Source organism: Stigmatopora argus, chromosome 18, assembly GCF_051989625.1.
Source record: "Stigmatopora argus isolate UIUO_Sarg chromosome 18, RoL_Sarg_1.0, whole genome shotgun sequence".
Taxonomy (NCBI): Eukaryota; Metazoa; Chordata; class Actinopteri; order Syngnathiformes; family Syngnathidae; genus Stigmatopora; species Stigmatopora argus.
In genome coordinates this window covers 10,561,171-10,584,058 of record NC_135404.1, presented here as the reverse complement: position 1 = coordinate 10,584,058, position 22,888 = coordinate 10,561,171, and the positions used below count along the sequence as shown (strand labels likewise).

At 46.3% G+C, this 22,888-nt stretch overlaps 5 protein-coding genes across 9 annotated transcripts in view; 3 read left to right on the top strand and 2 right to left on the bottom strand.

Annotated features, from left to right (window-relative positions):
- Window positions 1-13,063, top strand: part of tanc2b (tetratricopeptide repeat, ankyrin repeat and coiled-coil containing 2b) — a 72,175-nt gene extending 59,112 nt beyond the window's left edge. The window contains exons 13-30 of the mRNA XM_077626042.1: window positions 44-275; window positions 373-821; window positions 1,776-1,943; window positions 2,009-2,169; window positions 2,540-2,648; window positions 2,861-2,983; window positions 3,322-3,558; window positions 3,630-3,839; window positions 4,356-4,449; window positions 4,527-4,660; window positions 4,738-4,861; window positions 5,397-5,572; window positions 5,651-5,783; window positions 7,070-7,099; window positions 8,318-8,409; window positions 8,480-8,626; window positions 8,713-8,813; window positions 9,324-13,063. Of these exons, the coding sequence (XP_077482168.1) occupies window positions 44-275; window positions 373-821; window positions 1,776-1,943; window positions 2,009-2,169; window positions 2,540-2,648; window positions 2,861-2,983; window positions 3,322-3,558; window positions 3,630-3,839; window positions 4,356-4,449; window positions 4,527-4,660; window positions 4,738-4,861; window positions 5,397-5,572; window positions 5,651-5,783; window positions 7,070-7,099; window positions 8,318-8,409; window positions 8,480-8,626; window positions 8,713-8,813; window positions 9,324-11,391 (4,788 nt within the window). The 3' untranslated portion in view covers window positions 11,392-13,063. The remainder of the gene's footprint in view (window positions 1-43; window positions 276-372; window positions 822-1,775; window positions 1,944-2,008; window positions 2,170-2,539; window positions 2,649-2,860; window positions 2,984-3,321; window positions 3,559-3,629; window positions 3,840-4,355; window positions 4,450-4,526; window positions 4,661-4,737; window positions 4,862-5,396; window positions 5,573-5,650; window positions 5,784-7,069; window positions 7,100-8,317; window positions 8,410-8,479; window positions 8,627-8,712; window positions 8,814-9,323) is intronic.
- Window positions 13,064-13,460: 397 nt separating this feature from the next.
- g6pc3 (glucose-6-phosphatase catalytic subunit 3) lies at window positions 13,461-17,353 on the bottom strand. Its single transcript, XM_077626035.1, has 6 exons — window positions 16,115-17,353; window positions 15,497-15,603; window positions 15,333-15,423; window positions 15,057-15,175; window positions 14,805-14,946; window positions 13,461-14,251 (listed from the first exon to the last, which is right to left on the bottom strand). The coding sequence occupies exons 1-6, from the start codon at window positions 16,330-16,332 to the stop codon at window positions 13,912-13,914; spliced, it is 1,017 nt and encodes a 338-aa protein (XP_077482161.1). The 5' UTR covers window positions 16,333-17,353; the 3' UTR covers window positions 13,461-13,911.
- Window positions 16,597-21,109, top strand: lsm12b (LSM12 homolog b). 5 transcript variants are annotated; one of them, XM_077626039.1, is made up of 6 exons: window positions 16,597-16,823; window positions 18,058-18,191; window positions 18,701-18,810; window positions 18,880-18,994; window positions 19,199-19,325; window positions 20,247-21,109. In XM_077626039.1, the coding sequence occupies exons 1-5, from the start codon at window positions 16,700-16,702 to the stop codon at window positions 19,289-19,291; spliced, it is 576 nt and encodes a 191-aa protein (XP_077482165.1). In that variant the 5' UTR covers window positions 16,597-16,699; the 3' UTR covers window positions 19,292-19,325; window positions 20,247-21,109. The 5 variants fall into 5 exon arrangements, with proteins under 5 accessions (XP_077482165.1, XP_077482167.1, XP_077482166.1 ...); XM_077626041.1 differs by having other exon boundaries at window positions 16,598-16,823; window positions 18,880-18,952; XM_077626040.1 differs by lacking the exon at window positions 20,247-21,109 and having other exon boundaries at window positions 16,598-16,823; window positions 18,880-18,952; window positions 19,199-19,878.
- Window positions 20,343-22,169, bottom strand: tmem101 (transmembrane protein 101). Its single transcript, XM_077626036.1, has 4 exons — window positions 22,027-22,169; window positions 21,395-21,575; window positions 21,180-21,326; window positions 20,343-20,850 (listed from the first exon to the last, which is right to left on the bottom strand). The coding sequence occupies exons 1-4, from the start codon at window positions 22,155-22,157 to the stop codon at window positions 20,542-20,544; spliced, it is 768 nt and encodes a 255-aa protein (XP_077482162.1). The 5' UTR covers window positions 22,158-22,169; the 3' UTR covers window positions 20,343-20,541.
- A 114-nt stretch (window positions 22,170-22,283) lies between these two features.
- Window positions 22,284-22,888, top strand: part of LOC144092884 (neurotrypsin-like) — a 61,866-nt gene continuing 61,261 nt past the window's right edge. The window contains exon 1 of the mRNA XM_077626034.1: window positions 22,284-22,432. Within this exon, the coding sequence (XP_077482160.1) occupies window positions 22,431-22,432 (2 nt within the window). The 5' untranslated portion in view covers window positions 22,284-22,430. The remainder of the gene's footprint in view (window positions 22,433-22,888) is intronic.

Genomic DNA, 22,888 nt, shown 5'->3' with positions numbered 1-22,888 from the left:
CAAGGTCCCATTTCTCAAGCTTTGCTTGTTGGGCCCCTTCCAGGTTGTGGCCTACCATTACTGCCAAGCGGACAACGCCTACACCTGCCTGGTGCCCGAGTTTGTGCACAACGTGGCGGCGCTGCTGTGTCGCTCGCCTCACTTGGCGGCCTACAGGGAGCAGATGCTGCGGGAACCTCACCTGCAGAGCGTTCTCAGCCTGCGATCTTGCGTCCAGGACCCCCTGGCCTCCTTCAGGAGAGGCGTACTGGAGCCCTTGGATGCCCTCTACAAAGGTGACGCCCAGACCAGACTTTGCTCAAACGGATAAAGTCGAGAGATGATCAACTATTTGGTAAAAGAATATCCACTTATGTTGTTTTTTTTCTACAGAGAGGAAGATCAACACAGAGGAAGACCTGATCGTCCTGATCGACGGCCTGAACGAGGCCGAGTTCCACAAACCGGATTACGGCGACACCGTCGTCTCCTTCCTCTGCAAAACCATCCACAAGTTCCCCCCCTGGCTGAAGTTGGTGGTGACGGTCCGAACCACCTTGCAGGAGATCACCGACCCGCTGCCGTTCCACCGGATCTCGCTGGACGGCCTGGAGGAGAACGACGCCATGGACCAGGACCTGCAGGGCTACATCTTGCACCGCATCCACAGCAGCCCGGAGATCCAGAACAACATCTCGCTCAACGGCAAGATGGACAACACCACCTTTGGGAAGCTCAGCGGGCACCTGAAGGCCCTCAGCCAGGGCTCCTACCTGTACCTCAAGCTCACCTTTGACCTTATCGAGAAGGGCTACCTCGTCCTCAAGAGCTCCAGCTACAAAGTGAGTCCTCCTCCCAAACTTCATTTGTCACTATATTTATGACTTTCCTATAAAATCTATAATATAAAACAGTGGCGCTTATTTTGCATCACATAAGTAGTCATTTACTGACCTCATAATTACATAACTTCGTTCTGGAGTGAAGAAATCAAAATTCTCTGGCTATCCCGATGCAGATTTTATATTTTTTTACTTCCAATCCGATTTTTTTTCAAGATATGTTTTGTATAGAAATATCATAGCAAAAATAATTTAACCGGCAAATTACCAATTCAATTGAATGCCTTTATTGTCATTATTCAAGTGCTTTTTTTTGTTTGACGAAATGTTCTCTCTACAATGCTCTGTTACTATCTTTATTATGTTGACTACTTATTTATTTCTTACTTATTTATTTATGATTATTTATCTGGTTGTTTGTTGTTGTTTGTGTACTTCCCTATTTATTTATGACGTTATTGATATTTATTTATTATATATAGTTATTATTTATTCATTATGTATATGTATGTCTCTTTGTTGTTGTTATTTGTGCAATTTAATTTGGCAATTATCCATGTTACTTAAATTTGAACTAATTTTGCTATATAATCATTTATTATTTTCTCTATTACAATTTGTTGCTACCATGCTAAAAAAAAGAAATAAGTATGCTAACATCTGGATAGTATTTTTGCCCCCACCCCGAAAAATTGTTTTCTTCTGTTTTGTTTTTAATCATGTTCTCATGCCAAGTGCTGCTATTTATGAGCCCTCGCTATTCAATCATGTGGGAAAGATGATCAAAAAGCAGAATATTTTTATACCTCCACAAAATCTAAAATAACAAAGCAGTCTTTCTAAATTTTTGAGAGCTTGACACATTTGTCCACAAAGTTTGGTAAAGCTTTAAATCACTAAATCGATTTGCTCCCAAAAAGAAGCATTTCAAAATGTCCTCCATTCCTTCCTCAGGTGGTTCCGGTCAACTTGGCCGAAGTGTATCTCCTCCAGTGCAACATGCGCTTCCCCACGCAGTCTTCATTCGAACGGGCGTTGCCTCTCCTCAACGTGGCCGTAGCCTCACTGCACCCGCTCACCGACGAGCAGATCTACCAGGCCATCAACGCCGGCTCACTGCAGGTACGATTCCAAATCTGGAGTGGTTGGACACCGGATGCCAAGTGCTAACCGCCGTGCTAATCCAGGGTACGCTGGATTGGGAGGATTTCCAGCAGCGCGTAGACAACTTGTCCGTCTTCCTGGTCAAGAGGAGGGACGGCACTCGTATGTTCGTCCACCCGTCCTTCAGGGAGTGGTTGATATGGCGGGAGGAAGGCGAGAAGACCAAGTTCCTCTGCGATCCCAGGTAAGACAAGATAAGATCTGAAAGGTGAAATGAAATGATAGCAAGTTCCCGGACACAACAATACCAAATCATTTTCTCTTTGTTTAGACTGCACGCCCGTATCAAGTCGTTAATTTTTTTGTGACGACTGCGTCACTACTCGGTCCTTAAAAATCCTTAAAAATAGCCTGTGAATCACCTTTGTTAGACGAGCGGAAATGCACCCACGATGCTCCATTAGTCAGTTTGGTATAAATAAAAGCATCTCATTAGTCACCATTTGGGTTGGCTTTTTTTTAACCCCCTGAGGAAGCGTATCACATTGTAAATGTCGCCAGCGGGTGAGCGTTATTCATGGGGCGACCGGCTAAATGTTTTGGTGTTTGCGCAGGAGCGGCCACACCCTGTTGGCCTTCTGGTTCTCGCGCCAGGAGAGCAAGCTGAATCGGCAGCAGACCATCGAGCTTGGCCACCACATCCTCAAAGCACATATCTTCAAGGTACTGGCCCTTCCCTAATTGCTGGAAAATGGAAATGAACCCTTGAAATGACCTGGATTTTGCATAAATGAGCCTGGAAATGTCCTATCGAGGTCACAACAACGGATGAACGCAGTCTGTTTTAGCATTTGGAATGGTTCGCTTGTTCTCGTAACGGTTCGGCCTATAAAAAAGACAAAGTTGTCACAGTATTTGACTTCTGTCTGTTCAAGGGTCTCAGCAAGAAAGTGGGCGTGTCCTCATCCATTTTGCAAGGGCTGTGGGTCTCGTACAGCACGGAGGGTCTGTCGGCCGCTCTCTCGTCACTGAGGAACCTCTACACGCCCAACATCAAGGTGAGCACCTACGCTTGAGTTTTCGCAATCATTTTCAGAAGATCGGACTTGTGTCTGAATTTCATGTTTTAAGCCACAGCCACAGGTGATTAAAAACGACAACAAAAAATATTTTTATTTTAAACCCAGTATTAGCCAACAAGTAAATCTTTTACTTGTCTGTTTTTTCCTCATGTCGTGAAATATGAAAGTCACAGCTAATTTTTCAATTAAATGAAATTAAAACTCAGGGCCAATTAAGAAATTTACATGCACGTGTTATGGCAATAGAATGTATCTAAATTTCTCCTGCCCGATTTTTACCGCGATGACTAAAGTCACATTTGGTGTGCTTGCAGGTGAGCCGGTTGTTGATGTTGGGCGGAGCCAACGTCAACTACCGCACCGAAGTGCTCAACAACGCCCCCGTATTATGCGTCCACGCCCACCTGGGCTACATGGACATGGTGGCCCTGCTCCTGGAGTACGGCGCCTACACCGACGCCCCCTCCGAGAGCGGCCTGACGCCACTGGCTTACGCCGCCGCCGGGGGTCACATCACCATCGTGACGGCGCTATGTCGCAAGAAAGCCAAGGTGTGTGTGTTTTGTAGACGTGTGACTGCTTGGTAGTTACCGCTTACGCCAATGCTGTGGTTTGCCTCCAGGTGGACCACCTGGATAGGAATGGCCAATGCGCGTTGGTGCACGCGGCCCTCAGGGGCCACATGGAGGTGGTCAAGTTCCTCATCGAGTGCGACTGGAACGGCGGCGGCTCGGTGCAACACTCGCCACAAACTCAGCAGCAGGGCGCCTTCACCAAAAGCCACGCCGTCCAGCAGGCCCTCGTCGCCGCCGCTAGCATGGGCTACACGGAGGTACCCGCCTACTTAAAATAATCATTAGTTGATAAAAGAAATGTGATTAATAATCAAGACGAATGTTAAGCCGATTTTATTCAAATTATTGATTTTTGGAATCAATAATTAATCCAATTCAGGAAATTTAAGTCATTTTTGAATGTCGGGAGGAGATTGAAGAAATAACTTACGTAATATAATACAAATGAGAGAGATAGTATGAAAGGCATTTACTATATTGTAACACCTATTCTGTGGTTAAGAAAGAAAAACTTATATTCAGTATGACAGTTTTTTCCCGAGTACAAATTGATGTATTATACTGGCCCTTAGTGGCCAAGGGGCACACAACAGAAAAGTCATGGATAGGATTTTTAACTTTATGTATGAAATTCCACTAAATTGAGAGCTGTTTTCCACCATTCGCCCCAGGAGTTAAACGGGGGCAAAATTGGAGTGTTTTCACTTTAAATCTCAGCAAGCACACAGTCGGCAGTCTTCCCAAATTTGCAATAACATGGAAATATCTCTCAGATTGTCTCCTACCTGCTGGACTTGCCGGAGAAAGACGAGGAGGAGGTGGAACGAGCGCAGATCAATAATTTTGACTCGCTGTGGGGGGAGACGGGTAAGGCAGAGAATTGGCACGTGTTCGCAAACACGCGTTTCTACCCAATAACGCGGCTCTTTCCCTTCCTTGACCAGCTTTGACGGCGGCTTCCGGTCGGGGGAAGTTGGAAGTGTGTCGCCTGCTTCTGGAGCAGGGCGCCGCCGTGGCGCAGCCCAACCGGCGCGGCATCGTGCCGCTGTTTAGCGCCGTCCGGCAGGGCCACTGGCAGGTAGGCATACTAGACAACGCTAACGGGCATCAGAATTATGCTAAGTAATAATAATATTAATGACATTGGTTTGCCAGATAGTGGACCTTCTACTGACGCACGGCGCCGACGTCAACCTGACGGACAAACAGGGACGCACGCCGCTCATGATGGCTGCTTCGGAGGGACACTTGGGAACGGTGGAGTTTCTACTCTCGCAAGGTAAAAGTCGTGAGTAAAGGGGATTTGGAAAGAAAATATTTTGCGATATTACATGGCACGGTCATCATATCGATTCAAAATTCAGCGCAATCAATCCTCATTTTTCATCCTTAAAATCTTGCATCTAAGTCTTCACTTAAAAATTTGAATTTTGTTTTTTAAATTCTTGCATCTAAGTCTTCACTCAAAAAATTTTAATTTAGTTTTTTAAATTCTTGCATCTAAGTCTTCACTTAAAAATTTGAATTGTGTTTTTCAATTCTTGCATCTAAGTCTTCACTTAAAAAAATTAATTTAGTTTTTTAAATTCTTGCATCTAAGTCTTCACTTAAAATTTTTAATTTAGTTTTTTAAATTCTTTTTTGCATATGAAAAGACCTGAAAGACAAATGCAGATTTTTTATATAAAAAGTAGAACTTAGAAGAAAAGTTCTAAGTTCTGGTTGATATTTAAAATAAATGACACTCTGAGCTTATATGATTAAAGCCTAAATAAACAATTATAATCAAAATAAATTGTCAATATGTTGAACAGGTGCCTCCATGTCTCTGACGGACAAGGAGGGTCTGACGGCGCTCAGCTGGGGCTGCCTCAAGGGTCACCTCCCGGTGGTGCGATACCTGGTCGAAAGCGGCGCCGCCACCGACCACGCCGACAAAAACGGCCGCACGCCGTTGGACCTGGCCGCCTTTTACGGCGACTCCGACGTGGTCTGTGAACGCGGCGGGGCGGGGCGTGGCGTGTGGCTGAATTCCCACTGGCTCTAAATTCACATCATCTGCTGTCAGGTCCAATTTTTGGTGGATCACGGCGCCATGATAGAGCATGTGGACTACAGCGGCATGCGTCCCCTGGACCGGGCCGTGGGCTGCAGGAACACGTCGGTGGTGGTGGCCCTGCTCAAGAAAGGCGCCAAGATAGGTGAGAACACGTCCGCGTCCTGTGAACATCACGTGCCTGCTGCCACCAGATCTCCAGGAGCATGTCACACCACAGACCACTCGATCCAATTGCAAGCATACGTACGCCATTATTGCAAGACGTAAAAAGTTTTCCTCATCATAAACAGGGTCGTTTACTGCTCATCAAATCATCAGCATCATCACTCATTCACTCATGTTTGTTGTCTGCAAAGAGGTTTGCCGTTTTTGTGTAAGAAGAGCGTTTCTGACTGTTTTGGCAGTTGTACGTCATAGGGATGTCCCGATGGCCATGTGCGGTCGATTGGTCGCCGGTCTTTTGGTCGCCGTCTTTTGATCGCCGGTCTTTTGGTCGCCCGGACCCTGACAACGGGCAACCAAATAAGAGTTTGTATGTACATGCGTTGTCCCTTTAAGAAGCAACGTCAGTCAGGGTCTTAACAAGTTCTCCAACAAGAAACAATAAAAGTCCGGGAATTTTGGAGCTTTTCTTTAGCCTAATAATTATTAGGGCATTAAGTATGACTAAATAGTAATTCGCAGTTTATATTTAGGGAATTTGAGCAATGATTTAAATGGTAATTATCAATAACCTTCCGGGTGACCAAAAGAACGGCGACCAATCGACCGTGTACCCCCGATGGCCTATTTGTTGCATCTCGATCCGATCCCAATATTATAGCCATATCTTCACAAATTCCGTTACAAAAAATTGTTTCATATAAAGATTTAATCTTCCAATATGACAAATTGATTATTTTTGTACACTTTTCTTCTCGACAAGTTTGTTTCAGTAGTGTAAAAATATAAACAAACCAGTTTTGACACGTAATGGCGTTCGATGGCTGCCATCCATCCTAGTCAAAACAGATCGATGACAGTTAATCGTTTTTTAAAAAAAATTAAAATCTTTTTTCCCCATTCTCTAAAAACGATGAGATCATGCCCGATTCCCCATCACGTCATCGTCTCGGTGACATCCCCGCTACGTCACCCCCCAACCACGGCTGCTCCTATCCACACCTTTATTTCATTTCTTCCGGCACGTCCTCCTTCCCTTCAAGCTCTTCCCGGGCCAGAGAAAAAGATGTCAATAGCGCTTGTCTGTGCTGTTTATTTTCATCAATTTCAATTTTTCTAATTTTGCCAAATCTGCGCTTCTCACTTGCTGCTTCTTTTTTTTTGTGTGTTTCCTTTCTCACTCCTCCACCTCCATTGCCTCCTCTTTCTCTCTCTGATTCCTCTTTCCGCACCGCCATGCTCTTTTCCGCCTCTTTCCGATCCCAGGATGTCAGACGCTGCCCAGTAGGCCCCGAGGTAAAGCCAAGGCTGTCGACCTCCCACCCCAGCAGGCATTTTGACAGCTCTATCTCCTTTCTGTGTGTCGTCTGTGTTTCCTCCTGAGCGTTAGCTTTAGCTAACTAAAGTGACTAATAGGTGTTACGCTTGGAGGTAGACGGTCCGAGCCTTTTCCTAGCGGCATGGATGCATGACGGCAGCCTCCGAGCGACGCGGACTGCGTGGTTGTCGTTTTGTTTTGTTTTTTGGGTTTTTTTTTCGGAGCAGGAAGTGCATGCCGCTCACCTAGGTCATCCTGACGACGCTCGACGGCGAGAGTCTTCTCGCCGCCGCGTGCTTTTCTGTGGCCTTGTCGTTTCTCGTGCCTTTGTGGTGTTGGTGTTTTAGTGTGTATGTGTGTGTGTGTGTGTCACAGATTGCCGATGCACTAAATACAACTATCTAACCAAATACTGGTATCAAATAATAATAGTAAGGGATTGTTTTAAATGTTAATGTGATAATTACTTTGAAAAAAGTGTCTGAAATTTCACTTCATCTTAGGAAATGACTTAATAAAACCTTAAAGTAATGTTAAATAATGAAAATGCCATAACGTGCGGCTTTACTTTGTCAACCAATGCAACATTAAATCTTTTTTTAATTTTTATTCAATGTCTACAACCTCCATAGAATACAGCTGCAAATGTACATTTGATTTCCAAGTTCTCATCTAATTTTACATTTATAACAGATGTTGGATAAAAAATGAAGTGCCTTAAATTGTGTACGGATGCAATGTAGATATCAGATAAGAAAGAAATCTGAAGGTTTCAACCCTCAGAAAAGCTACTTATCATTTCAGTGGCGGACACCAGGAGTCCAGTCGCAAAGCTGTGAACTTTTCTTGACAGTGTATTGCCTTGTTTTCCTCCTCTTCACCCCGGTATAACAATTATTCTTCATGTACCCCACCAGGATACACTGGATTGGTCAATTTAAGCTTTAGTTTGGCGATTCTGAAAAATTCCAGGTCTGGAGAATCACGTATAAACTGCCACACTTAAACTGTTTCCTCATGCAAGACAATCCAGATGTCCGGTGGGATACAATTGTGGTCTTTGGCGACCACGCAGTTATCGTTTTTATCACTGTGTTTGTGTTTGTTTGTGTTGTTTTGACCTCCTCTCTTCTCTTCCTCGCTTATTTCCGACCGCACCACGGTTGCTCACGATGTGGTCTTCCCTTGTGATGCAGGTCCGGCCACGTGGGCTATGGCCACCTCCAAACCCGACATCATGATCATCCTACTGAGCAAACTCATCGAGGAGGGCGACGGCTTTTACAAGGTAGGGGGATTTGGGAATGGCCGACTGTGGTTAGGAAGGGATTCATTGGGAACGTGGTTTTGCGTCACAGAAGGGGAAGGTGAAGGAGGCGGCACAGCGCTACCAGTACGCCCTCAAAAAGTTCCCGCGCGAAGGTTTCAGCGAGGACCTCAAGACGTTCAGGGAGTTGAAGGTTTCGCTCTTCCTCAACCTGTCCCGATGTCGGAGGAAAATGAACGTGAGTGGGAAACCCTGAGAATGGTATTCCTGTATCTGGTCTTCCTTTTGGGTCAGATTTGAGTCTTGTTGTTGTCTTGTGAGCAGGACTTTGGGATGGCTGAGGAATTTGCTAGCAAGGCCATTGAGCTGAAACCCAAATCCTACGAGGCCTTTTACGCCAGGGCCCGGGCCAAGCGTAGCAGCAGGTAAGCCAATTGCCCCAAAATCTATTTATGTTGGACTTGTGTTATTAGAGTTATCTGATAGGGAGAATATCTCAATGATTGTAAATCATTGAAGACAAAAAGCTTTCAGTCAATTTGCAGCATTTCAACATATCTGCAAGGAAATGATCCAGGCCACTTCTCACTAGTGGGTGTCCTGGATGTTTTTGTATCAGGCAGCATCAGATTTGGTTCCAAGATCGAGTCTCATGTTTATAGTACAACCGTGCTCCAGAAGAAAAAAAAAAAAGAATCAGCATTGGCACAGCCCAATTATGATGCTAACGACCAAATGGTAAAACCAAGAAAACACATTGGGGAAGACTAATGACTTCTCCTTTTCCATTTGGATTTACCCATCCTAAAAGTCACTTTTGATCTGACCAAAACCCAATGCAACCTCCTCTCCAACAACATATTTAATCCAAAAGTTGGCCGTTGTAATGAGATTCCCCCCTCCCTCCAATGTCAAATGTTCCCCTAAACCTTCAGGCAGTTCCACGAAGCCTTGGACGACCTGAACGAAGCCATGAAACAGTGCCCCAACAATCGAGAGATCCAGCGGCTCCTCCAGCGCGTGGAGGAGGAGTGTCACCAGCTGAGCCAGGGGATGCTGCAGCCCCCGGACCTGGAGCTGGAGCCTCCTCCGTCCCCGCCTCCTACGCCTCCCCCAGAGGACGAAGAGTGCCTGTCCCTCCCCATGCCTCTCCCGCCTCCGCCGGAGCCTCGTCTGGAGGACATGGAGCCCGTCCAGGATCTCTTTGAGGACGAGGACTACCTGGAGCAGGAACTGGAGGCCATGTCTATGTGTCTTCCCCCGCCAGAGTCGCACAGCAATCCTCCCAGCCTCCCCATCATCCAGAGCCCGCCCATGTCCCCCACGCACGCCGACCAGATCTACCTAGCCGGAGGTTCTCCCATGGGGCAACCGTACGAGTACCACCCCACCTCGTCCTCCATGTCCTCCCCCACCCGCGGCTCGTACCAGACCACGCCGCCCTCCCTGTCCCCGACCCATCACAACTCGCACTATCGGCACAGCCCGCCGCACACCTCGCCGGTGCACCAGCCGTCCTACCGCTTCAGCCCGCCGCCGATGGGAAGCGGCGGCGGTCAGGGGATGGAGCGGCAGAGCCCGCCGCCCTCCCCTCTGCGGCGGGCCGCCCAGTACCGAGCCAGTCCGCCGGTAGAGAGCGTTTGTCTGTACAGGTCCCAGTCGGGCTCGCCCGTGCGCTACCAGACGGAGCAGCACCCCGGGCGACCCAAGTCGCCGCTGTCCAAAATGAGCAGCCAGCGCTCCTTCCAGCTCAGCTCCCAGGCTTCGCTGGCCTCGCTGTCCTCGCAGCATCACCAAGCTCAAGGCCTTCGTCTGCAGCCGTCCATAGCTCAAATCGTGCGCACCAACCAGCCCAACAGCGCTTACGGGGGCCAGATTGCCCACTCGGTCGGCGGCCGTTACCCGGGGGGCTCGGCGGACTCGGACGGACGACTGGTGTACCAGCCTTCGCTGGACGGGCGCTCTATGTCGCAGGTGCAAGCCAGCCTCAGCTCCGGCGCCCTCTGCCAGCACGGCGGCCGAGGAGGGGTCGTGGAGTCGGGCCTGTTGAAGGACGAGCTACCCCAGCGCCCCTCCTCTGCCTACCGCGCCAGCAGCGGGGGTCCGGCGGTCGTCCGTTACGCTCAGACGCCGCAGATCAGTCGCAGCCAGTCGGCCGCTTACTACCCCGTTTCCGAGCACGTGCTGGAGCGCGCCAACGCCATGCCGCCGTGCCAACTGGGGTCGCCCGAGGTGCCGCACATGGTGAGACGCCCCGTCAGCGCCACCGCCCCCGAGATCAAGCCCCACGTGCCCACCCCTAGGCCCCTCATCCACTCGCAGAGCGTGGGTCTGCGGTTTTCCCCCTCCAGCAACAACATCTCCGCCGGCCCCGCCGCCAACATGGCGCCGGGATTCCGGCCGTCCTCCTCCATCCAGCAGATGGAAATACCTCTGCAGCCCACCTACGAGCGTTCCTGCGACGACCTGTCGCCCATCTCGCCCTCGCAGGGCGGCGGGGGGCTGTACCAGGGCGAGCCCGCCCGCTCTCGTAACACCCCTTTCATGGGTGTCATCGACAAGACGGCGCGGACTCAGCAGTACCTGCACCAGCCCTCTCGCTCCCGCGGCATGGCGTCCATGGATTCGGCCATCAGCCCCACCTCGCCCGGCCAACTGGTCCAGCAGGGCTCCTCTTACAGCCCGCCCAGCTCGCTGGGAAACATCGCTTACTACAACAAGACCAACAACGCGCAGAATGGGCACCTGCTGGAGGAGGACTACTACTCCCAGACGCCGCCACCCTCGCTGGGAAAGTTAGCCAACGGCTCCCGGGGCGCTGGAGACATCCTGGAGCGGGTAAGCCAGGTCCCCACTTATCCAGACGTGAAGGTGGCCAGAACTCTGCCTGTGGCGCAGGCCTACCAGGACAACATGTACCGCCAACTCTCCCGAGACTCCCGCACGCAGGGACCCTCTTCGCCCATCAAACCAAAGAGACCGTTTGTGGAATCTAACGTGTGATGGTTCGGTCCGCAGAAGGGAAGAAACGGATGACGATGGACTTCGAAGAACTGATAACCATAGGCGACCGCTCTTTTAAGGTGTAGGACTCGACCATACTGACTGATACGCTTTGACTTGACTTGATCTTCTAAGGCTCGCAGGCTTGATTCCAGATTTGAGTTCTATTCTTCCACAAAAAAAAGAAACAAAAACAACTGCACAGTTTACTCGAACAATTCCTCGGACTGGCGGACTCTTATCTTATGTGCTCTTAACCAAGGTCGCTGTAGGCTCTGTTCAATGTAATACAATACGATATGTTCAATACTGTACATTGCTCGGCAGAAAACAAAACAACTTCAGTACTGATAGAGGACAAATGATCATATTTATAATTAAGTTATATATTGTACATAAGTCAGAGGAAGCATCACGCGAAATGTATACCGTTCTCGCTGCCTTGGTGTCCCCGCTGCTGGTCCAAAGGGGACGGACGTGCTAAAACTTGGAAGCTTATCGTTTTTTGGGTGGGGCTTGATCAAGCGCACGACGCCGAGGGTCATTTCCCGCACCGCCCTTTTGTTCGTCACGGAACGGGACGTGCGGGAATGTGCCAAAAAACGTAAACCCGCCCCAACCGGTTGACGTTTGCCTTTCGAGCAACTCGCTTTTAAACGTCAGTTAAATTAGACTCAAACGATTTAACATAAGTTTGCCTTGACTGAGGCTCAAAGAAAAGTGAAAGAAAAGCAAGCAAATCTCACTTTTGCCCCGCCTTTCTTCTCATTTGACGATTCCAAACCCCCCCACCCCACTCACGTTACGTTTGTCAAATTCAAATGGTTTAGCGATATCCAACAGACGGCGTTTTTGAAGACTTACGAAGATGTAAAGACTTTATAGCACAAGTTGTATAGATAGCGTCTGATTACCAGGTGAAGATGTTTGCATCCAGCACAGACTATCAATATTCTGGCTTCGTTTGAAAGAGTGTTATATTAAAAATATAAAAACTTTAAAAAAAAAACATCTGACACCCCTAACACGCGTCTCCCCGTGGAAAGATTCCACACCCTCACTTTTCATGACACGTGAAGGGAACGCAATAAGTTCGGATATTGCATCACGGGTGCCGTTCTCTTTGAAAGGTTTAAACATTTGCAGTTTTTCCAGATAAAAGGTTGTCGTTGCACAATTGGCAAGGAGTGCCAGTATCAATTCCCCGTAAATCGCGCCAATGCCGGGTCCACCTTGTACGGGAGCTGATCTTTATTGACAGTGTCACCTGTATTATACTTGCGTTCAAATCGAAATTGAAGCTATCCAAGTATGTATGGTAGAAAAACTGTGTGTGTGTGTGTGTGTGTATATTAGCTGGCTGTAAATAGTCTGATGCATGTTCTATTCTCAAGTGGAAACATGTATAGCGGGCTGGTGTGTGCCCCCCCTTTGACCCCAGTCATTCCCCCCCAACCTGGTTTCTTTTATGATTAATGTATTTGCTTGCCAAGCAGAGTTCTCTTGTCTGTACATGTGAGCTTTCAGATCGCCGTGATATATAAAAAGACAATTATTAAAAAAGAGAGAGAGTTCAGAATGTTTTTATCTCACGTTAACTGATTGTAACTTGTACAGTACAATGTATTGAGAAGGGAAAAAACATTTATAAATGGTTACCTACTGAAACTAAGCACTTTTAGTCATTTGTTTTCTATAGCGTGCGTTCAATTAGATGTAGATTTGTGTTGTTGTTTTGCTGTGCAGCAGGTGCCTTTGAAATACATGCATTCCTCGTGGAAATTGTAGCAGGAATAGAATAGAATGCTCATCTTTCAATGCTCCTACAGGCAAAAAAAATGGTAAGTAAAATTGTGCTTCTTCTAAACTTTATCCATGAAGGTATAGGCAATAATTGCTTTTCTTTATAGCAACAATTGTGGTGTTTGAAAGTTCATCCACTTTCAATGGAACCACTTTTTGAAGTTTTATATTTGGCTAGCTCGAAGTTTAATAGATTTGTATTGCTCAATGTTGAATTAAAAGGCTAATTGTATTTTTTAGAGTACAAATTTAAAACTGCAGTCTAATACATGGAACCACAATATTTTTGATAAATATGAATAAATACAAATATCTCTTCAATCCCAAAAACAATTCAGGGCACTGTCATTCCAACAGCAAACAAGAAAGTGCATACTGGTAAGTGAAATCCTCATTTAAGTATTTTTTTTTTCTATAATCTTTTCGTGACTTTACACTGACCTTCTCTAAAATTTTCAATGCACAAGCCCAAGTGTTCTGTTTTTTGAATGGAAGATTTCATCAAACTGTCAATTATGATCCCATTAAGTCATTTAGTCATATGCATTCAAGTTTAAAAAAGGCCAAGTTGATTTCACCTGTTAAAACGTAAAAATTTCCATGTAATTATAAAAAAAAAAAGATTCCTACGATTTGGCGTATGCGATCATTCGAACAAAGACAATCAAGCAAAAGATAGCATAGAAATCCCTGGTGAGAAGGTAAGGTCCAAAGCATCTAGTTCCACTTCATCTTGCGCATCATATAGTGAACCAGTCCGGGAACTAGCACCACAATTTGAGGCAGGAAGACGAACTTGAGAGCAAACAGCATGTAGTAGAGGACCGGCGATCTCAGCGGTAGCGGTGCGCTGCATACCAAGTACAGGGCGACGTAGGACAGCGCCAGGGCCACTGCCTGGGGCCCCCGAGTCAGGGGCCAACCACCGGGCTTCCAGTGTTGGGCCAAGCCCATTCCCAGCAGAGCCCCGCAGTCCCGGGCCAGGGAGGTGAGCGTGGCCACGTCAGCCCGAACCCACTCGCTGTGTTTGCACCACTTTTTCGCCAGAGCCATAGACCTAAAAGGTGAAAGAGATTTGACATTGCATCAAAACACTTTAGATTTCTTGTCGGTTTTTGATGGGGAATAACTCCAAAATATTTTAAAATTGACCCATCATATTGCAAAACCGGTACACGGTCGATTGGTCGCCGGTCTTTTGGTCGCCCGGAAGGTAAGTGATAATTACCATTTAAATTGTTGCTCAAATTCACTAAATACAAACTGCGAATGACTATTTAGTCTTACTTAATGCCCTAGTAATTATTAGGCTAAAGAAAAGCTCAAAATTTCCCGGACTTTTATTGTTTTTTTGTTGGAGAACTTGTTAAGACCCTGACTGACGTTGCTTCTTAAAGGGACAACGCATGTACATACAAACTCTTATACACTCACGTCGGCTCAGTGAAACTGCTCATGGCCATTGTTGGCTTTTATTGATGCGTAGACCGTGTTGTTTTACCTTGTTTTGTCGCTGGTCTTTTGGCCGCCCGTTGTCGCGGTCGGGGCGACCAAAAGACAGGCGACCAAAAGACCGCACACGCCAAAACCAACCGCGCAAGGTGACTCACCAGGTAAGATCTACGCCCAGCGTCCGTAGCGCGGCGTTCAGCACCAGCGTGCCGATCATCAAAGACGAGGTGAGGACCAAGAAGAAGCGCATTGGCCGCCTTTCCGGCACCCTGCGGAGGAGGTACATTCCTAATACGAGACCTTTTAGGAAAGATTTAAATAAAGTCAATATTTGTCAGATCCACTTGCACGCCCTTAGGTATTTGTCAGGTCAATATGCCCAAAAGCAAACAGATTAAAGGCGTTCAGACCTGCAATTGAACCTGTAAACACCTGATGTGGAAAATGGGCTAAGACAAAGACTCTGGAAATGCCAACGACCGCCAGGATGGTCCCGTACAGAAGATATGGTGCGTAAGTCCATGGAATGCTGGAACACAAGACAATACTATAAGGTGAGTTCACAGTCACAGTTCACAGAATGTCGCATCCCCCTTATTTGCAAGTCTTGAGTAAAGAGCTGCAGTTCCGTTTACTTTCCTCCAACCCGAGGCGACAACCGTGAACACACATGTTGACACTCTCACCTGCAATTACGGCGGTAGAGGTAGGAATGAAGGGAGGAGGCCACCACCCACCAGACCGCGGCAGTGACCATGGCATGCCCTGACGGACTCCCTGATAAGATAGGACATGTGTGGGGAAAAAAAATACATAATAGAATATTTAAGACACACACAGGTCTTCTCACCTGGGCCATTTTCACAGGTGGAGGAGTACTGCTCGAGTTTGGGTAACTTATTGGCAAATATGTGTGATTCGGGGATCCACCAGAATGGCCGTTCGCCAAAGAGCACACTGGAAAATAAGTTTCAAAAATGAATTAAGCAACCATTTTAACAAGTTTTTTTTGTTAATTAAAAAGAAAATATGATGTGGGATTTGTTAACGTATCGTGGTTGTGCTGGCTGACTAGAGATGTAGCACCAAATTCTGAGCCCCCATAAATTCGCACCCAGTCTCGTCCTTTAAATTCTATTAATGTAAAAAGAAATCTTTTACATTTGACACTTTGGCCCTGGCATTGTGTTAGTTTTGTTCTACTGATATTTAAAAATTTCAGCTAAAACCAAGTAATAAATGTTCATAAGGATACTGAAGTGCATTAAACCAGAAAGACGGTCCCTTTTAGATTCAGAATTAGACATCTCATGCTGTCAATGAGTTTAAAAGAGCAATTAATTTCCAGTAAAGTGAGTATGCAATCATTTGGTGTTAAATGGGGGGGGAAATCAGTACAGTATCAGACAGCTGTTGTCAGAATCGGTATCGGGGGTAAAAATTAAATGAAAATATCGTGCAACACTACCTTTTGAGCATTAAATTGAGCCATTCTGTAAGGGCGGCCACCCACAAAACTGCAAGGCCAGTCCGCCGACAGAAGAAGTACGTGCACGGGAAAACGATAAAGAAAGCCGCCTTGGGGCCCCCGGCTTCGGTGATGAAAAGCCAGAGTTGTTCGAAGCTCTTCGTCCTGAGCTGGAGGCTTTCCGCTATCCACACTCCGTACTTGTGGATGCAGTCCATCACTTGCCGAGGATGTATGCGCGTCTCCCGGACAGATGGGTCGAGTTATAACGAAAACGTACTTCCACCTTACGTCCACCAGAGTTCGCCCTCGCCGAAGCGGCGAGTTCCCCCCTCCCCAAAATAAAAATAAAAAAAACGTGGTCACTTTAAACCGTAGACACGTCTCATTGAAGCGTTGTAAATGACAAAGCACGTTTGTACTACGTGCAGCCGTGTGACGTTATTAGTTATTTCATTTTAGCCTTGCCGTAGCGTCGCGTCTGGGATGCTCGGCGGCGTGGCGACGTGCCTCGCGACACACGCCCCGCCTACGTCATCACGTAGCGCTACGTAAGGCACGCGCTCCGGTTTGCTGGCGGAGAAGATGGCGGCTGAAGTGGGGGAGTATATCAGCGTCGGGAGCCATGTCTCTTGCCTCACCTGCCTGGGACAGCGGCTGCAAGGCGAGGTGGTCGCCTTCGACTACCAGTCCAAGATGTTGACTTTGAGTATCCTTTTGATTTAAGCGGCGGTTGGCCGGCTCGCCGGGCCCCGCTCCTCGCCGAGGGCCTGTCGGCTCGCCGAAAATCAGGCAAATAGTGCTCCTCGCAAGCGTAATTGGCGCTAGCTGCCTCTGCCGACGCCTTTGTGCACTGTAAAGGCGTGTTTCCGGACGCCGCCGCACGCGTCTACCTTCGTGTGTTTGAAAATGCGTCGCTGGACGCGTCCGTGTGTCCGCTGTGGCCAGCCAATGTGTTTTGGATGTGCTCATTGTGTTGCCAGTGCTCGACACGGATCACTATCTGGCAACGTCAGGCATCACGACTGTGTGCCTTCGGCAAAGCTAGCTAGCAGGCTAACCACCCTATTCTATCCCCCGCGTGTTTCTTTCAAAAATTCCAAAGAGTTCTCCGACGTGCTACAGTCAGCGTGTTTGGGGTCGCGGGCTCCCCGTGTGTCCCCCACGCCCCTCCTCGCTACAACGAGAGAGAGCTGTTAGCTCAGCTAATATGCTAGCTCCGATCGGTCGAGCTCTCGCCGCCTTTGCCGCTCCCCGACCTCCGTTCAACTTGTCCGCCGGCTTTGCGATCGGGGTCGTCTTTTCAACTATCATCTGGAAATTCCAGTCGTTTAACGACCGAGACGCGTTGTTCCACGCGAGGCCTTCTCTTAGCTAGTTTCACGTTCAGCTATTCCACAAGTATAGCGGGGTACTACACCCGCCGAGCTCCCATCCTTGGTACAGTAACTCTCGTTGTATTCTATTAAACGTGCCACTTTTAGCAGCACTTCCCCTCTTTTGTAGCATTTGTTTCCCCCACAATCTTTGTCATTGAACGCAACATGTAAGTAGGCAAAGTAGCTTGAGTCACTTGTGTGTAATTGTAACTCAATGCTACACACTTGTCATTATTCAAGGTCACACTCATGTTATAGTATTGCTTGTCATTGAAAACCACACATCTGAATTATTGAAACTGGGGACTGGCTGTGAATTATCATCATTCAGCGCCATTGACGGTGCTAGACGTCCAATTCATTTTAACCAGGAAGGGGTGAATGAAAAAGTTCGTTCTCCTAGTCAAAATGATTTGGAGATCATGATCGGGAGCCAATTTGTGGAGAATAATCGGATGTTAAATTTCATGTTGAAACCTGGGCCGCCACTACTTTTTCCGTTTTAAATTAAGGGATTGGCAGGCTTGTTTTTCCACATTGCACTCCTTGACATCTCATTTTCAGAATGTGCTTCCTCCAGCGGTAAGCCCAACCTCAGCGACATCATCCTGATCAATTTAAACTGCGTTTCCGAAGTGGACATCATCACTGACCGCACAGAGACTCCGCCCCCTCTAGCATCGCTGAATGTCAGCAAGGTCAGTGCCATGTCTGTTTAGGCAGGTAATAAAAGCATTACTGTCCATTTATTTAGAAGGGATCAGCTGAAAAACATCAGTTTTTTGTTGTTAAAACAACTAAAGGATGTACCTTCATTTGAGTTTACACGCATCTCTTATGTTGCTTTAAAACTTGAACATTTTGGCAGCCTCTTTCATGTGGCCTTTCAAATCTTGCCAAAAGCTACAAATATCTCTTTGAAGGAAATGCTACATTTAACAGACGTTCATAGTAATTGTAAAATGTATTCTTTCAAAGTATTACGTCCTCTCCCACAGACCAAGCTGTGAACTATAATCCCCAATACAAATGAATTGAACATGTTTAGAAAGCATGTGACGAACATGCTAACAGCTAATTGATGCGTCTGTAATAGACACCGTTTATGGTGGACTACAAAAGATCAAGTTTCCAAGAGTTTTCAAGTGAATCATTTTTTTGGGGTGTTATAAATATGAGTAATAATTCCCGTTTGGTTTTCCCTCAGCTTGCCAACCGAGCGAAGACCGAAAAGGAGGACAAGTTGTCCCAAGCCTATGCAATCAGTGCTGGGGTTTCTGTGGAAGGCCAACAGCTTTTCCAAACTATCCACAAAACGTAAGCAACACCCGATAGCCAAATAATTTTATTTATTGCTGACTAATGCCGCCGTGTCTCTGCGTGCAGCATCAAAGAGTGTAAATGGCAGGAGAAGAACATTATCGTGATGGACGACGTCGTCATCTCGCCGCCTTACCAGGTGGATAACTGCAAAGGCAAAGAGGGAAGCGCTTTAAGTCATGTACGCAAAATAGTGAGTACGCTTTTATCATTAAGGATTTCCCAATGGTCAGCGAATGGTCGGTTTGCTAGTCTTAAGTCTTGATTTAAGTGGCATACAATAAGATATTTAGATTAGCATTCAATTGCCAGCTAATAAGTCCGATTATTTTCCATTTTTGTAGGCAGAGGAGGAAATAAAACTGAAAAATGTGCATTTGTGCAGGTGGAGAAACATTTTAGAGACGTGGAAAGTCAGAAGTCCATGCAGCGTTCACAAGCACAGAAAACACAGAAGGACTCCACTTTATCCTCTTGAGGGGCTGCCACGGGGAAGCCGGGTGGCGGCGGAGGTGCGTGTGGGGGGGGACCGAAAGGTGGGGGTGGGCTTTGCCGTCCTCGCCCCCACCGCCGCCGCCAAAGCGAGTCGGCATTCCTTGTCCAAAGCGCGGGCATCTGCTATTAGGCGGAGCGCTTGAGGTTCCTTCTTGGATCGTGAAGATGATAAAAAGAAAAAAAATACAATTTAATGAAAAAAAGAAAAAAAAAGAAAGGAAAGATGAAATCTTAAATTAGACTTTATAAAGAATAATTTAATCATGAACCATAAAGCCACCATAGTTTCCTTAACTAACTTGAGCCCCGTCTCCTGTTTCCTTCCCTTCAACCTTTCTTCTCTCAGTCTTCAGTTCCATTTCAAAAAAAGACAAACTAGTGCAGTCAGAAATGATTGTTAGCTTATTTTCTGTCATCTTTTTGGTTTTGTTTTGCTTTTTTGTTTCTTTCGGCCGTTGCCCATGTTCTACTGTCTGTATTTTCTGTATTTTAAAAACAAAATGTGACTTGAAATGCCACACTTTAAAGGACATTTTCTAAAATAAACATAACAAAAATTCTGACTGTAAATTTCAGCCGTTAATTGAAAAGCCCTTTGGGTCTTATGTTTAGCTAAAGCGTCGGTTTTTGACATTTCAACTTTGAAACCACTTTGGAATGATATTGGAATTTAATATGATGAATCCTATCTTATATAGGTCCAAAAACCTCAACCTTAGCTGCATGCCTGTGTATTTTTTTATTTTTTCAGAGGTTCTTAACCGGTGTTCTTGTACAAAATGAATAACGCGGATAGTAAAAATATACAAACACTTTGTTAAAAATAAAACCACATTTTAATTTTCGATTCAGCCAAGCAAAATTGTCCGTAACCGTTAAACAAGACTTGAGTAGACTGGACAGATCTACCTTCTGAAAAAGCATGCATCTCATTGCAGAGCTTATTCCAGTCAAGCCTTATGGAGTGAATGAAGTACATCGCAATGTGGCACAGGTGCCACGTAATCCCAGCTGAAGTCAGTGTCCACATTGAATTTCATAAGTGCATTTTAATGATAAATAAACAATGCAATTGTATAAAAGGCATTTACATGAAAAGCTTACAAAAACATCCAAGTCATGTTTCAGCATCAACCAGGTTGGAGTTTCCCTCCCTTTGAGCCTGAGGCCATTGAACGGTACCCAAAGCTTTTGTGAGCTATGTGCACCATTTTCAGTCCAGCATGAGAGCTCTTAAGCGTCCGTTGCCAAGATCAGCGCGGTGCCGAAGATGCCTGCATTGTGCCCGATCAGCTTCATCTGGTTCCAGAACTCCACCTTCCGCACGTTGTGCCAGTAGCCCAGGTTGCCATCGATGAGTAGCATGACCAGCGGCAGAGCCGTAGCCATCACCTGCGCTGCCGTGCGGACGTACCAACCCGACAGGAAGGCAAGAGCCAGCACCCCCACCAACGTTGCCAGAACCACCAGGGTCACCTCCCCACCTGGCAGGTGGTTCAAGTACGCCAGACGGTCTTCCTTGCTGTGCTGCAGCGAATACACCTCCAAGCACACAAAGAATGGTATAACATTTTTGTTAAATGTAATTCTATAAAGGCTATCATTAAGAGTAGAGCAGGGTTGTCCCAACTACATTCTGCAGGCAGAAAAATATGAAAATCACTAAACGTGGCCAACTCACGAAGCTTAAAGTTAGCCTACTTTATGACCAGCTTTAATACTATATCAGTGAATCTTGTTCAAGTAGCATAAATCGACATACTGTGTGATGTCTCATAAATTTTCATTTGGAGAGCCCTGATCTAGAGCCTTTTGAAATTCTTACATAATAGTTATAATGCTCTTTATGGCTATCAGTGTGGTGGACTTACCACACAGATGAGGTAGACCCCCAGGAAGATTTGTCCTGTGGACTGCAGGGATCTGCTGCGCGCTTTCTTCCGGTACACCTCACCCGCCCCGCTGGCCAGAATCAGAAAGCCCCCAATGATGGCGAGAGCTCGGGAATACATGCGCACCTGTGAAAGGATGGGTTCCATCATTATTTTTACCCCCAAATTTGATTGGGGCGTGTCATGGCGCTCACCTTCAGCCATTCGCCGTAGTGCACTTGCCCGCCAACGTACGATGCGTAGTTGCTGACGGCTAATTGGACGGCAGAGGCCGTGGCGAACCAACGCCTCTTCACCCCAAACGACATGAAACTGGCACACAACACTGCAACCCCCATGTCCACGTACAGGTATGGCACATGGATGTCTGGCTTCCTGTAATGAGCAATAGGAACAATGCTTATTAATACCTTGTATTAATGTTAGAGAAATTTTCATCCTGTCTCACCTGTTCAGGTAAACAGACATATTTGCCAATAGATGGATGATGCTAATCCCATTCTATCCCTGTATATAATATTTGTAAACAGCATTTCTTGGGGTACCACCAAGACTCATTTTTATACACAAAATAGAATTTGTCCTGGTTACATTAGTTTTTCGCATTATAACTTAACTTTGGATTAGTAAAGGCAAAGAAAAAATCTTCAATGCGTTTCTGAAATGTATTTAAAGTATTCCACCAACAAATATGGGATGTCTAGATTAGGTTAAATTATTTTGATTATCATAATAATAAACGAAGTCTTGTGGCGTTAGCTAAACAACCCTACGAGAGCTATCTTAAAAAGCCTTTTTATTCCGAAGCGTATTTATTTTCTTTTACCTTTTGGAATCAGCCCGTTCAGCAAAAAGCATCAACATACAGAAGCAGTTCCAAAATCCAAAACGGGTTAAAATAAAAACACCCAACTGGCTTAGAAACCTCAACATCTGCTTCCTACTCGGCGCCGCCATGTTTTGCCGTTAATGACGACTGCACCGAGTCGGACTACGACATGTCAAAATAAAACCCATTGTCTGTTTCCTCGATGTAAACAACCAGAGTAGAATTGACTAAAAGACTTAGTTTGAAAGGCACTTTTCCGGCGAGAGAAAACCTTCTTGCCATTGGCTGACAGGACTGAACGATGGCGGAAGTTCCGAACTCATGTGACACATGCAAAATAAACGCGAAGTTTGGACCACAAGGATCTGCGCGATCAAAATGCGATTATCAAATAAACAGCCATGTGAGTGATTTACGTATTGATGTACTTGATATATACTTCATATGACATGTTGACATGGAAGTATTTGGGAGTTTATTATGGACATAGAATACTATTATAATTTCGTTATCTGGTGGTGCGTCTTATGAAGTGCGCTAACACCAATTGTCCACAAGGCGGCGATGCTTCAACAATAATTACACTTTACCGCTTATCCTCTGCATTCTACCAATTCATTTGTGTTTTTGCCTTGTAACATAATCCATAAACTTTTAAAACATGTTAGGTTTCTGAGCTTTTGCTGTTCTGCGCTGGTTTAATCTTGATTTTTTTTCCTGTGGAACTAGTCGTGATTGCGTTCACCTGTTGTTGGCTCCGCCCATCCGTTGCCTTGTGTGTCGCACAACTTTTCCCCATGTATCGTCTCCCCATACCCGTGTTTTGAAGTCTTCTTTGTTTCTTAAATTTATGATGCAT

Bases quoted from the DNA above. Each gene is read 5' to 3' on its own strand.
- g6pc3 (XM_077626035.1), bottom strand. From the start codon at position 16,332: ATGGACTGCATCCACAAGTACGGAGTGTGGATAGCGGAAAGCCTCCAG. The intron at 15,604-16,114 runs GTAGTGTTGCAC...CTTATTTTCCAG, and splicing joins CTCAATTTAATGCTCAAAAG to TGTGCTCTTTGGCGAACGGC. The intron at 14,252-14,804 runs GTGAGTCACCTT...TTCACCTTTTAG, and splicing joins CTGGGCGTAGATCTTACCTG to GTCTATGGCTCTGGCGAAAA.
- lsm12b (XM_077626037.1), top strand. From the start codon at position 16,700: ATGGCGGCTGAAGTGGGGGAGTATATCAGCGTCGGGAGCCATGTCTCT. The intron at 16,824-18,057 runs GTATCCTTTTGA...TCTCATTTTCAG, and splicing joins GTCCAAGATGTTGACTTTGA to AATGTGCTTCCTCCAGCGGT. The intron at 19,007-19,198 runs GTGAGTACGCTT...GCATTTGTGCAG, and splicing joins TAAGTCATGTACGCAAAATA to GTGGAGAAACATTTTAGAGA.
- tmem101 (XM_077626036.1), bottom strand. From the start codon at position 22,157: ATGGCGGCGCCGAGTAGGAAGCAGATGTTGAGGTTTCTAAGCCAGTTG. The intron at 21,327-21,394 runs GTGAGCGCCATG...ATCCTTTCACAG, and splicing joins ACTACGGCGAATGGCTGAAG to GTGCGCATGTATTCCCGAGC. The intron at 20,851-21,179 runs GTAAGTCCACCA...GTGTGCTTGGAG, and splicing joins GGGTCTACCTCATCTGTGTG to GTGTATTCGCTGCAGCACAG.